The 14,330-nt window shown below is 40.1% G+C and overlaps 1 protein-coding gene across 1 annotated transcript; it reads right to left on the reverse strand.

Moving 5' to 3' along the window:
* Positions 1-9,042: 9,042 nt before the first annotated feature.
* On the reverse strand, positions 9,043-13,877 carry LOC117810615 (carbohydrate sulfotransferase 1-like). The gene is made up of 2 exons (XM_034680528.1): positions 13,433-13,877; positions 9,043-11,771 (listed from the first exon to the last, which is right to left on the reverse strand). The coding sequence occupies exon 2, from the start codon at positions 11,723-11,725 to the stop codon at positions 10,439-10,441; it is 1,287 nt and encodes a 428-aa protein (XP_034536419.1). The 5' UTR covers positions 11,726-11,771; positions 13,433-13,877; the 3' UTR covers positions 9,043-10,438.
* Positions 13,878-14,330: the final 453 nt, after the last annotated feature.

A 14,330-nucleotide genomic window follows, 5' to 3' on the forward strand; every position in this document is an offset into this window, starting at 1 on the left:
ACGATTCTTTATGCAGGAAGCTTAAATGTTCTTACCTCCAAAAATAGACTGCATCTTTTACACCAGTGACTTATATTACAGATTTTATGCCATCTTTTATTTTGAAATGCAGACAAAGAGTAAGAACAGTGAGACAAGAGAGCTTGATGATTCAAATTTGACTGATATCGTACCCTTGCATTAGCTGGATTGTACAAGTTTGTATGTAACATGTTCTCTTTTTACCTCACTGACAGCATAAAAACAACTGATAGAGAACTGTAGATGTCAACAAGAAAAAATACTGCAAACCCAGCGTCTTTCATTATGACTGTGGAGTCTGTCAGTTAGGCAGCTCAGTGAATCTCTGGTGACATGAGGATATAGAAAATTGGTGTTGCTCCTGCAGCTCAGACCACTTTAGAGATACATGAGGCTACTGTGATGGTTTAACCAAACAGCAGTATCATATCTAAAACCAACTCACCAGTTGAGTCAAAAATCTGCAGGTTACACTGGAACCTTATTCACCACAACCTAATAAGGCTGTTCAAAATGAAATTTTAAATCATTCAGTATAAAAGCTTACATGTACTATTAGGTTCTTTCATACGCACCATTTCCTACATTGCCCAGCAGTCCTCCCAGCACTAGTGCAGCATATGCTCAGCAGATGTGCTCTTTCCTCTTGAGCTTTAACATCATTTGCAGCCTTTGGTTTATCTAAAGTGGCATAAATTTGCTCGTGACAGATCTGCACCTACCGTAGAAGGGCACCAGCTTGCTCCCGTGGGTTGCTTCAGTGGCAGGTTGAGTCTGAAAATGTTCACAAATCGTCTGAAGCTCTGTGTCATGGGGCACGTTGCTTCTGAGGGCAAGTGAGGAAAAAAATCCAGATAATTTGACAGTAGCTATATGATCATTAAATAAGACAACTTAAGAGTTCCACAGTGTTTTACCTTTAGTAAATCCAGTCCAACTCTCACAGCATGCTCTCTTGGTTCATTGCTGATCCTCTGCAGCAGGATGCTTGCTGTGTCTATAGGACAGTGTTGTCGTCGAGTCAACAAACCTTGAGTCCGAGGCAAGTCTTGTGTCCTCAGTTTTTAAGTCCTAGTCGACTCTTGAAAACTTACTCAGCAATACCATTCCTAGAACCTCGACTGTCTGTGGGACCCTTTGGTTGTGTAGAAAACACATTTCATTCATTAACATAGATTCTGATTGATCCTGTCGGCACGCCTGGAGATCATAATGATCAGTGAAGTTACAGGGCTTTGTGTTGTGTGTAAAGAAATGCTGCAGCTCTCTTTGTAGGGAGATAAATTAGATCACTGAAGGTGCTTAAAAGAACTGAGACATACCTGCAACCCATCCAGTTAATCAGAATTTCAAATGACCAAACATCTTAGACCCAGTTGTTGAGTCCCTTTGCTTACTTACAGTAATGAGCATGAAGAGCCCAAGTATGCTAACTTAAGCATCTCACTGACTGTTCTTTGTGTATCCTGGACAGATGTTTGTTAAAGTTTGTCCCTGTTTTCTCCTTACCCGATCTTTTTTATGCTGCTCTTGTTTGCATTTGCCGTAAAATCTTTGGAAATAAAACGTAAGATTCATGGCACCTCTTTAGAAAAACATGCAACGCATTAACATATGTACCAGCCTTTGCTTGAAACTGAATGAATTATCAGGTTTTTCTACTAACTGACAAAAACAATGAAATTCTTTATCAGTAAATAAGTTCAAGTCCTCCTCTCCATCTTTCAACTGCAGACTTCCTACTGCAGTCAATTATTGAGTCTGAGAGCAAGTCTGTGTCGTCAGTGCTCAAGTCCACGTGAAGTCCTGCAGACTAGAGTACTTCACTGAAACAAGGATAATACATTTTTACTTGGAATTCCCATATGAGTTCAAATATGAATAACGCCCACTCTCTGTTCATGAACTAAAGGAAAGTTGTAAAGCTCTCTATTTGTCTAGAGTGTATAAAATGTATTACTTAGAAATTGAACAAGTTTCTTCTTACCATCTAGCACCAGTTTATTTACTATGACAGCGAGCATGTCCTGACAACAAAGGGAAATTTTGTGGTTGTCCAGTTAAATTGTGACATCTAGGGCCATGACATCATTTTAAAAAAGGTGAAATAAATAAAAGATGCTAAATAAATTAGACAAACAAATTCCCTGGTTAGCCTGATCGTTGACAGCTGAAGGTGAGCTGGAGGTGAATTCTAAAAGTCTTAGAAAGTGACTTCCTGGTTTACTGTACCTGCTTGTTTGTTTACTGTCTGATAATCTGACTTCGCCTTTGTTTACAATGACTTCTCTGCACAGATATCCCTCATCCTAGAGCGTAGCAAACCGGGCAAATATGTCATTTTATGACTGAGGTCAATATTGGTTATCTGTACCGACTAAAGATGATCAAGTCTCATATGCAAAGGAATTTTAACAAATTTTGCTTATTATAAACATATTTATTTATTCCAGCTTTTATTATTACTGTTTAAAAATGTGTTATTTTATCATTTACTTGTTCAAGATCATCATTGTTTGATTTTTCTTTAATTGGCATTATCTTGATCATTATTGCAGTATTTTGCTCTATTATTTTTAACATGTGACTATACTCTACTGATCATAATGACTATATATTACATACTAATCAGATTTTCTCTCTTTTTTTTAAATGCTTATCAGAATGCATTACTCTTGTTTTTGCCAATACTTGTAAAGCACTTTGAATTGCATTGATTTGTTTGAGAGGTTCCATAAAGTACTGTACAGTGTGATTGATTCATTGATGAGATGGGACAGGAGCTGTAATTAAATGCAAACAAAGACGAGGGACAAGTTGGGCTGAAGACTTCATGTTATCAAAGCACTTTTGTTTGTTTGTTGTTTGTTTGTTTGTTGCACTTTATCCCAGCTCTATTCTGCCAATTTAGCAAATCCAGTAAGCCACCAGAAAGACTGCTTGGATCAGATTTGATCATGCCCAGGTATATCAGTAATAAAGAAGCACTGTGAGCTCCTTGATTTCCCTCTACCTCTTAACAGACATTTCAGCTGTGCTGCAGATTTCACCAAGAGAGCAAATTAATGAGGGATGCTAAAATTAATGGACAGGAAAGAGAGTTTAGGAGCTCTCCGGGGTATGTAAACTGGGTTGTGGGAAGAAATATAATAACATTTACTTCAAATGGTTGTTATCCACCCTGAAATATTAATCTTTTTACACCATTTCACTTGTCAGAGACCTTGAGTAGTAAATGTGCAGAATGAGATATAAATGTGAAATTAGTGAGCAGGAAGTGCTTATCAACTGAGTTAAGAAGCTATGTGGGAACCTGGGACGATATTTAATGATAAGGTGAAAAGAAAAGTTAATAAATTAAAATTTTTGCTACTGTAATGTTTAAATAGTTGTGAGGAATGACAGTAAAAACAGTAGTCATCACATTCATTTGAGCCCTAGAGAGTAAGATCTGGTATCCTTTTTGAATTTTTACAATAGTTTATTTGTAAAAACAGGCGTAGACACAATCAAACAAAGTTGTTTTAAAATAACCTAACTAGTAAGCAAATTGAGCAGTATGGACTTGCATCAAGGCATTGCTTGCAGATAAAGCTTATAAAAATCTTTGATGCTAAAATTTGTTTTTATGTTAAGTGTTGTAATTTGGAAAGGCCTCAGAGGGTGCTGAAACACTGAATAAAATATCAGTCTGAATAAATAAGGCTCCTATCTATGGTGGATATTGAATGCAGATCAAACACAGAGGGGACACTTCTTGTGCCAACTCGTTCTCCAGAACTGACACAGTAGACGAGAACATATGTTGCAATATGAAATTGCAGACATGTCAGGGGACTTTCCTTTTTAGAGCAAAATTGACATGCCCGCCTGGCATCAGCTTTGATGCAGAAACAAGGCTAAAATATACATGCCAGACTGCGCGAGTCTGCAGATAAATCTCCACACGAGGTTGTCTTAGATAGGATTTATGAGAATACTCTTTCTCCTTCCCCTTATGTGGATGGGAAAAAAACCCACAGTTTGATCAAAAATAGATTAAATTGAAGACTAAGTCTTACATAACACAGCATTTGCATCAAATAATATTTTCAGACCTACATCACTGCCTTCTTTCACCACTCCATCACTGCACTCCAAGGGCTCTGATTTATAGCCTGGATGTCTGGGAAAACTAATGCATGCTTGGTAGTCTGGAGTTTGATCAGGATTTATGCGTTTGGCCAGACATATATACACCCAGAATGATCTCTGTCATGTTGTCGGACTAATATTCCACAAGGAATCCCAAACACATATTTGCAAGTCTTATATGCAAATCAAAAATGTCACACGGTGTCAAATAATTCCATGACTTTCCTACTTTCCCAGACCTCTCTGAGCTTCATTTTTAGCTCATGATTGCTCATACTTGTTTGCTAATCTCATTTGGGCTTTTCAGGCCAGCCGAGGGGAGAATTTAAGCAACGGCAGCAAAGCGAGAGAGCCACAGCTGACCACAGTGACGTAAGCTCCACCGACCAGCTCAACCCACACTGTAGGCACATATACACACTCACACACACACATCCTCTCACTCACCTACACCCACACTTCCACAGGGGAATTTACCATCAATGGCTCCTCAGTGTGGATGCGTGTGTGTGCGCACGCTCGTATGTGTGTATGTGTGTGAGTGCCAGTAAGCGAGACAGAGACTGAGTAACCTATGCTTGCCAGTCGCAGCTGTAGCTCGGAGCATTCAAGGGACACGCTGTCATTTCCAGTTTTCCACCCTTTGATTTAAGAATGATCATACAAGCTGTAACTTTAGATGCTTTAAGATATTTAATATAAAGTATGAAAAATAGGTAATATAAAATCATTTTTTTAAATGTTACATGCTTCTTCCAGGCTTAGAAATGTATGAACCATGCAGCGTGCAACATTTAATAATAATGCAACATGTGATCTAATCTTGTGTGCTAGCACAAGTTGACGTTACAATGTGAGTTAAAGTTGGGATTTCAATTCAATCCAACCTCACAATTGTATTCCCCAGAGGGATGAATGTAGCACTTTGCAAATTACAGAGCATATTTAAAATTTTCTTTTCAAAGCTGCTCTGCCCATTAAGCCTATGATGGTGCTCTGGATCTCTAACTACCTAATGACCTGGTTGCTATGGCTCTCTTACACTGACCTGCTGACAGCTTCAATTAAGCTGCTCATATCGCTTCCAGCAAATTCAGCTACCCACCACCCCCCTCTCCTACTTGCCATTTCACCAGCAATCAAATAACAAGGTGGACAACCTGTGAAGAAAAGGCAAACAAAACGATCCAATGATTTGCACATGAATAGCTTTGATTGCACTGCTCAACTCTCATTCAGGCCTGTGCTGGAAAGCACCTGAACTGAGTCACCTGATTGAATCATACAGGCTGCTCGTATGCAGAGTTAAATGCCACCGCAAATCATCCACAGAGGTGACGTGTCGAGGGGCCAAAGACAATACGTGCTTGTCAGGACATGGAAATGCGTCCATGTTCACTGTTCATTTCAGCAGTGGTGACACAGACATGTTTATGTGCCATGCTTCACACAATTTGTTCATTTCAGTGACATCACTGTATATCCCATGAAGCAGCACATCACCCATTTCAGTTGTTCCCATGCCAGTGTCAGAAAAGCCTCTGACAAAGCCTAAAATGTAATTTTAGGAATCAGCAAGTATGCAATTCAGCGCACTGATGCAATAAAATAATCCATTTGATATGTCAAACCGAACTCATTTCTTTTTTCAATAACCTGGCCTACTCAGCAATAATATATCTACCACGAGCATCTGTTTTGACTCCTAAGAGGAGAGGATTTAGAGTAAATTAACGGCTATCAAGCAGCAACAGTGCTGTGAGAGAAGGATACATTAGCATCATTGATTTACTGTCATGTATTTTAAGCCTGCATTTTGTTTTTAAGAATCAAGACTGAGATCATTTAAATAATCTTAAAAATTAAACAGTTTCATGTCAGAGTTCAGTGTGTCTCTGGTCCACCATTGATGCAGGGTTGCCCCATGAGCTATGCTAACCTTACATTAGTCTGTTTGTATTACAGCTAAGTTCTTCATCATGCTCAGCCAGACCAGATAAGTACAGTGGAGAAAAAAGAAAATAAATCAAAAATACAATCATACAGGTCAGACAAAGAGTAAAGCTAATATGTTTACATTTGATATATATAAAATATATGTGTTATTGATAAGAAATAGGCTACTCAGTAATAGAAACATGTCTGTGTATCAGAATTGGTATCAGGAGGGAAAATCTGGCATGGGAACATCTTCAACAAACACACTGGTTCACATGCACAAACAAGTACAAAAGCAAGACAAGTAAAGAACTAACGGCAGATTTCATCTCAGACTTCTCTTTGTTGGAACAAACACTTTTTTCCTTCACTCTCTTCAAGAATTTTTCCTTCAGCAGCCTTTGTTCAGTAGTTTAAGGACATATTCTGTCGGCTCAGCTCAGTGAACAGTCAGCGCAGAGAAGGGAATATCTTTCTTCTCTCTTGCAGTCACTCGGGGTCAGATTATTAAGGTCACATTATGATGGGGATAGGAATAAAAAAGAGAGAGGGAGACATGAGGAGAGAGGGATTTGCTGTACTTTTTTCAGGGGCTTGTGGGCCATATGTTCAGCCTTGGGACACAATAAACAACCAGAGGGGCTCAGCCAGGGCCCAGAGACACACAGAGACAAAGACACATGGGAAACAGGCTGCAAACGGTATGCAAGGGTCAGTCACGTGAGGGAAGTGTGCTGCCATTACTGGCTAAGTGTCCAGCGCTTCAGAACAAAGTTAAATTTAACAAAAAGCTTTAGTTGAAGTGCATATTCAGCTGGAATATGGCTCAAAATCAGGAATATCCATGCAATGATATCATTTTCTTTTTCAACAGTAAGTACATGGCTACATAACACATCACAAGCACAATCCTGTTTTAGCTTTTAAAGGCTTAAGAATGCTAAAATGTGAGGATTTATGCCACTTATCTGTACAGTCAGTGAGCCAAAACCATCAGCTGATATTCACAAAAATAATAGAAATGGGGACCCGGCCTAATTAAAGTGCAAACAACAAAAAAAGTCAAATTAAGTTCCAAACTTTGTGTTTTGACAAAAAAAAAATATATATATATATATATATATATATATATATATATATATATATAGTGACCTAAAGAGGTGCCGGTGCAATTTGCTACAAGCAAACAAGGTAAGGTTAGATTTCTTATTTTTATCTGTGATAAGGGCTGCTAGCTTTAGCTTTATGTTTAAATACAATCATAAACAGGTACGATGTTTTGTTGGTGAGCTTTGAAAGAAGTCCAATTCAAAATTGACACAAAAGTCTGGCTTTCCCCCTCTATTTTCTCCCCTTTTTCTCAGCCAAGTTAACCAAAACATATGCTGCAGCTTCATTTGTAAACTAAAAACATTAACAGACAAGATACAAAAGTTAATCTAAGAGCTACTTGATATTTGTTACCACCAGACACAGTAAGGCTTGTCATATTCCCTCCTTTTTGCTACGCTGAGCTAACCAGGTGCTAGCTGTAGTTACATTTCTAAAATGAAGGCATAAACAGACAACAAAAAACAGACATTTAGAGGTGCTGGTATTTGATTTTTGACAGGACTGAACACATATGGCTCCTCATATTGCCCCAAATCTACTCTTTGCTAAACTTAGATAAGTTGTTAGCTGTAGCTTTTTTTTTTCTCAAAACAGACAAAAAGTGGTATCAATCTCTGAAAACTGTCACACTGATAGCAAACTGGCATATTTTTCAAAATGGCAGTACATTACTGAAGTTGCTCAGAGTTATCATATGCTGGTACTCAAACACGCTTTGCAGCATTTATCTATTTTAAATTTACAAAGTATGCCAAGCACATCCAGGAGATTCAGAGGTAAAGAGAAAAACAGAGAGTGAGCACTGAAGCAAAAGAACAATCCCCTGAGATCTCAGTAAGAAAGAAAGAGGTGGATGATGGAGAAAGCACTGGCGGAGGGAGACGGAGGGAGAAAGGGAGTTTGCCTCGTAGCCTCGGCACAGAGGAGGATCAAAGGTTTGTGCTCTGCATCACAATGGACATCCGGTCACCAATACTGATGAGTCTGTGTGTGATGCTCCATTCACAGGGCTTATATCTTATGGGTAAACAAGTGGACATTGCATTGAAATCAACAGATGTCTTTGTCCTGTGCCATTTGACTGTACACTCGTCTGCAAAGATGACATTCTGTAAAACTGAAATTCATTCAAATTCAAAGTCCGGATGGTAAAACTTTTTTCTTATTATCTGTCGAATGATTCCAGTATCACAACCTCTCATTAGGACAGCAAAGCTTAAGACCAAATCCAACTTTATGTCTTATTTTGTTTAGTTGACGACTTGAAACAGACCTTTCCTGTAACAAAAAATAATTCTTCCCCTGCTCTCGTTGAGAAAGAGCTGTTTTTGTCCGTTGCATATGGGCCAATTTTTTAATGCAAAACACTGGGCTGTGAAAGCTGTTTACTCTGCATTGTATACGTGCAGCTGTGTTTTCCTTGACAGTTTCTGTGCTACATAATGCAAACCGACATTCAGTTTAAGCTGCTACAAACAGAGCACAGCATGAAATGATCACTAACTGTTGCCAGACTAACCACTGTATAATCTGGTAAACATGCCATCAAATCAAAACCAACTGTGGGGGTGTTTACCAGAACACTGCTGTTTCTGCCACTTAGGGGTTACATAATTATATTTACTTTGTGATAATTCTATAATATTCTGACACTATTAAATAGTTTAGAGAATGCTTTTTTTGTGTGTGTGTGTGCTTTAGCTCAGGAATGTTAATGGCAATTACATCATTGCCTTTTTTCTGTTTTAGAAAATAAGTAACAAGAAATTACTTTGGGTTGCTCCTTTGGCAAAGATGGAATGTGATAGAACTATTACAAAGTACAGGACAAAAAAGGACACACCGACTGAACTGTTCTGTATTTCAACCATGGTTTTTATCCTTTAACATCACATGGATAAAACATCTAGCCAACTGCTTCTATGACGATCAGAGGATTTGTTCCAGATTACAGACAGTCATTACCGTAATACTCTATTCATATGTGACCTAATGTAGATTGTTTTTTGAATATGGTTGTGTTGTACGGTATTATAATCTATCCAAACCTCCCAGAAAAATCTGCAGTGCAGCCTGTTCAACAGAGACATATCTTGCTCAGCTCACATTGGATTTATGTTTATATTCCACATGAAAGATTCATATCTGTCAAAAGAGCTGTGTTATAGTACTTGAGAGAGAATGAATTTACTATTTCTGTTCCTGGATATTTTTCTGTCTCATACCTTCACTGCTTATGAAAGTGCGATAAAAACACGGACATCTTTGTTTCGTTTAAAAGACAAATCAATGTTCTATTATATGTGGATGACAAAGGCATGATCATTTATACCTGAAAATAGAGAAGGCTTTGATGAGCTCACATTGTAAACGTTTCATGATTAACTGCCTCTGCCAAATACAAAGAAACAAACAAATGAAGCAATAATAAATACAACTGACAAATGCCAATTCATTAACATTCACCAGAAGGTTTCAGTGTCTATTCGTATTAGATATAAAATGTCTACATCCGTGTTTTGAATGGTGTAATCATCTTGACAAATGTGACGTATTCTCTAAATAGGCCAGAGTAATGAAGATTTCAGCATTACCTCTCATTAGAGTGTGTTTGTCTATCACAGATGGCTGTAAATACTCTGATGAAACACTTGTGACATCCAGTGGGATTCTGTCCCTTAAACTTGAGAGCCTATTAATTGTCTGCAATTATCCTCTGCAAGCGTAGCATCTGTCAGAAGTAATTCTTCTCTTCCCACATGGATAGAAATGCCATAGTGGTAAAGGTTGACTGCGACATTCACTATTTATTGCACAGTAGGGCTCATACAGTCCAATTCTGCCATCACAGGTCTAAGAAAAAAAAACAAAAAACATCTGCTTTACCAAACCTCTCCTGACTCCCCGTCTCATGTGTAGAAAGGGCAACATTTGGGCTCTGTTGGAGCAGTAGCTTGCATACCAGAAATTAATGAAGACAGTACCTTGTCTTGGTTCTATTTATGAAAAAAACTAAATAATGAGACAGTTGTAAACTAACGTACTTTGTGTTTAAAGTGTGCTGTTCTGCAACAAAAGGGCATCATCCATAGGTCCCCCGGTGCATTCAAAATATTTTAAATTTAGTGCAAATTTGAAGAAACATAATTACAGAAACAAAACCAATAAACTAAGGAAATTATAAGGCAACAATTATAAATATATCAAAATAGTCATTAGAGAACTATCTTTGTTACAAAAAAGGTACAAAAGTTTTGTCCTGTACCAGTGAGAGGGACATATTTTTCAGTTCCTCTACCGATCTCACAGCCTTGTATCCCAGCTGGTGGAGTACTTTCTGACACATAGTCTGTGTGTATTCGACCATATCATAAGACAGTTTCAAACGCCAGCTTTCTGCGTTAGCTGCAGAGTCTCTCACTGTACCAAACTTGTGTTTGGCCGAGGGCTCATTGCTACCTCGAGTGTTTGCATGTATCCAGTCCTCCACATTTTTATCCATAGTCAGCCCCAGGTATTCATAAATCTCCTTTGTCTTTAGAAGCGGATTCCTGGCTAAATCCTCATATCGAACCAACATGTATTTCCCTTTCAGCCAGTAGGGATGGCTCAGACCGGTTGAAACGGAACTAAGGAAGTCTTCACAGACAACTGTAAGCTGACTCAAATCTAAATTATAGGGTCTTCGCCCTGTGGCCCTCCAAATGCGCCACAGACGATATGTATCCCTGAATGTCTCAATCCTGGATGACAGGATACCACGCGGGTCTCTGACGAGTTGAATCACTTTGATGTTCAGCCGCGGGTCTTCCACCAAAGCGCGTAGATCTCCGATCTCAGGCACCCGAACAATTTTAATTGCCACGTGTCGCTTGTCTCGGCATCCCTCTGTCGCCAAAGTCATGTTTAGGGTGGTACATTTCTTAACACAGTCCCCCTCCTCCACATTCACATCAGCAGGACCAAAGGCATCACATACAGGTTGCTGGCACAACGCTCGGCTGGCACCACGGCGGAACAGCTTATCTGTGGTGTGGTTGGTGGGCGTTGGTTTGATATAGCTCTCCAGGAAGTAGAGGTCACAACCGTACAGGCTGCGCAGGAGGTCTCTACTGGCGCCAAGCATCACACGCCGGTCTGCAGCATTGCGGCTGTGTGACAAACGTGGAATCAGTGTGGTTTGAACATGATAAAGAGGCTCAAACAGGTAGAACACCTCCTGGTGCTGGTTGAGCAGCTGGCCAACAAATGAGGAGCCGCTGCGGGTGGTGGCCAGGACCAGGATGTGCGTTTTGCGTGTAGCATTGATGGAAAAGTAAGGGTAGTCGTCACAGCCTCCACCACCTGCCGCACCCCGCTCAAAGGGAGGGTCTGTCTCCTGGCCCCCGAGACCACAGTTCTGGGGGCTGGGCAGCGGGCACAGCTGGAAAGGCTTGGAGGTGAGTGTCCGGATGGCCGTGTACTGGATGGCAATGGAGGCCAAGGCCAGCAGAATCACTGCCTTCCAGGAGCATTGCATGGCTGAACCACTTCATTTAGACACGGCGGTCCATGCCAGGTCCTCCCTGTGAACAAACAGATGTTTTGTTTCATTTTCAGAAATAACTTTTTTATATGTTGTCTATCATTTCATTTCTACAAGAGTCATTCTAACAACACTCTGTATTCTCCCCTGAAGTGTGTTGTTCAGTTAAAAACAAATGGCTGAGACACAGAACTGTCAAAGTGCAGCGCAGAATGTAAACAGAGCAAAATCCTCATTTGAATATTCATATGAATCATGTAACTCGATTTGTGATTGATTTTTGGGATGATAGTGAGTCATCAGTGTATTCCATATAAGCTCTAAGCACAATTTAATTTGACCACAGCGACAAGTTCATTCACTTTGGTACTTATAGATAAATAATGAACTGAACATGAGAAGTCTTAACTAAAGACTGCTGTGAACCCTGCATCCTGTGACTTAATCATTCCATTGGTCTCCTGTGTCTCCTTCTGCTGCTACAGCCTAATTTCTGCAAATCAAAATAGATAAAAGGGAGAGCTCTGAGCCCACACGTTTTAGTTCACATCCAATCAGCTAACACTGACTGCCAAAAACATGCACAGCAGCCCACTGTGGATTTGAAGTAAAAACAGGCTGTGTACAGTATCTCAATATGGCAGCATCCTTTTTTTTATTTTTTGGTTTTGCTTTCAAAATATACATCTTAATATTCAAATTAGCTCCACTTTTAATCCTGAAATGTGCCTTATGGGTTAAAAATGCACCAAAACTTACTTTATAATTATCATTCTGAAAATGGAACACTTCAGCAAGCTCACTACAATACTGCAGCATACCCTATACATCTATACTGGCTCTCTGTCATCCAACTTGTCTGCATCTAATTCAAGGACCCCGTCTGGCCTGATTGAAGAGTCTGAGCATTGTGCTGTGTTCCACTTGTTCATCTGGGAGGAGAAAAAAAAGTATTTTCCAGCCCATAAATGTAAACAGGGGTATTAAGAGCAAAACTGACAATGTCATACCAAGGAGAAAGGATGCTGCAAGTAAAGAAATACACTTTAGGATAAAACATCTTTCCATCCTGGGTTTGATATTTTGAAATTTGATTCTGTTGTATACACTTTGGCCTAGATGCAGAGAGCTTTGATTGTGTGAGTGCAATAAAGGCTCGCCATCATCACTTCAGAGGATGCATGAGACTTGTAAGATCCAAAGAGAAATGATGCATCAGAGTATCGTATGACTCCAAAGCAAAATGTGAAGGAAGGCTACTTTAAAATAACACTCAGGGACTGTTTCATAAGAGCTGATAAATATCTGTTTCCCTCTGCACTGCATGAGAGACAACAGTCTACTATTTGTGTGAAGACGCTGACTATGTTGATGCATACCCTGGCTACACAAAATACCCTCTATGCCAAAGACCCAACTCGGACGACTCATTCTGCGTTCCTTCTGCTAATAAAATTACAAGTTGGATGAAAAATCGCAACATACTGCAGTGAAAGCAGCTTCTGCTTTCTGACGGGAGAATTTCCGCGATGCAGACATCCTCAATGCTGCGATAAGACAACATAGCACAAATGAAAGCATCCCACCCAGCCGCAAGTGCTCCAAAAAAGATAATCCCTGACACAAAGCCTGCACAAATCCTCGATGTGATACAGCACAGTGATAACACGGAATGAATACACACTTTGTTTTTGTTTATACCTTGTTGGTAGTTGTAGTATTCTCATGATGCGCTGTGCGTCCATGAATCACGGCTGCTTTCATTTAGCCCTCAACCGTTTTCCTCCGTGCGCTTCCTCTCGGGTAGGAGAGACCAAATGCGCCTTGAAGAGCCGTATTTTCCATATAAAGGTGGTGAGGAGGTCTAAGTTCATCGACTGGTTTCGGAGACAGGATAAAAAAAAGAAAAAATGTGGAGAAGCGAAAAAGCAAGCGGTCTAGTTGTATAAAGCAGCACAGACCGTGAGACTGACCGGAGAAAGCGACAGCCGGGCTCCTCTTAAATGATGCGCAGCAGAGGCTGAGAGTGTGTGAGGTACACAAGGAGCGACTGTCTGGACCACCCCAGACCCCTCCCCCTTTCCACCTGCCTCTCCCTCCTTCTCTCTCTCTCTCCTTCTCCCTCTCTCTCACACACACAAACACACACATATCATCATCATCCTCAGTCTCTTGCCTGCCACATCACACACTCGCAGACACTCGCAGACCCTCCCCTCCCCACCCTGCTTAACACACACACACACACACACACACACACACACACACACACACACACACACACACACACACACATACACAAACTCATACACAAACTCCCACAGAAACAAACCAGGTCTTTACACCCAGCCAATGTGGCAGCGAGTTTGCACAGATCCCATCAACAGATTTCAATTTGAATTGCATGCAAATGTTTTATTGTTTAGCATGGCACTGATAGCCTACTTTTTCCCCTACACGAGTAGACTATTGTTTAACTCACGTCATCCTACCTGTGTGATTCCAATGTGAAAAGAGCCACAGTGCCGGTTTTCTAAAGGGTTTTCTGGAAGAAAATTTCTCCTCTGACTCTGACATGAACTCGTCACATCAGCAATAT

The sequence above is a fragment of the Notolabrus celidotus genome, chromosome 3 (assembly GCF_009762535.1).
Source record: "Notolabrus celidotus isolate fNotCel1 chromosome 3, fNotCel1.pri, whole genome shotgun sequence".
Taxonomy (NCBI): Eukaryota; Metazoa; Chordata; class Actinopteri; order Labriformes; family Labridae; genus Notolabrus; species Notolabrus celidotus.

Coding starts and splice junctions, on each gene's coding strand:
- LOC117810615 (XM_034680528.1), bottom strand. CDS start 11,725: ATGCAATGCTCCTGGAAGGCAGTGATTCTGCTGGCCTTGGCCTCCATT.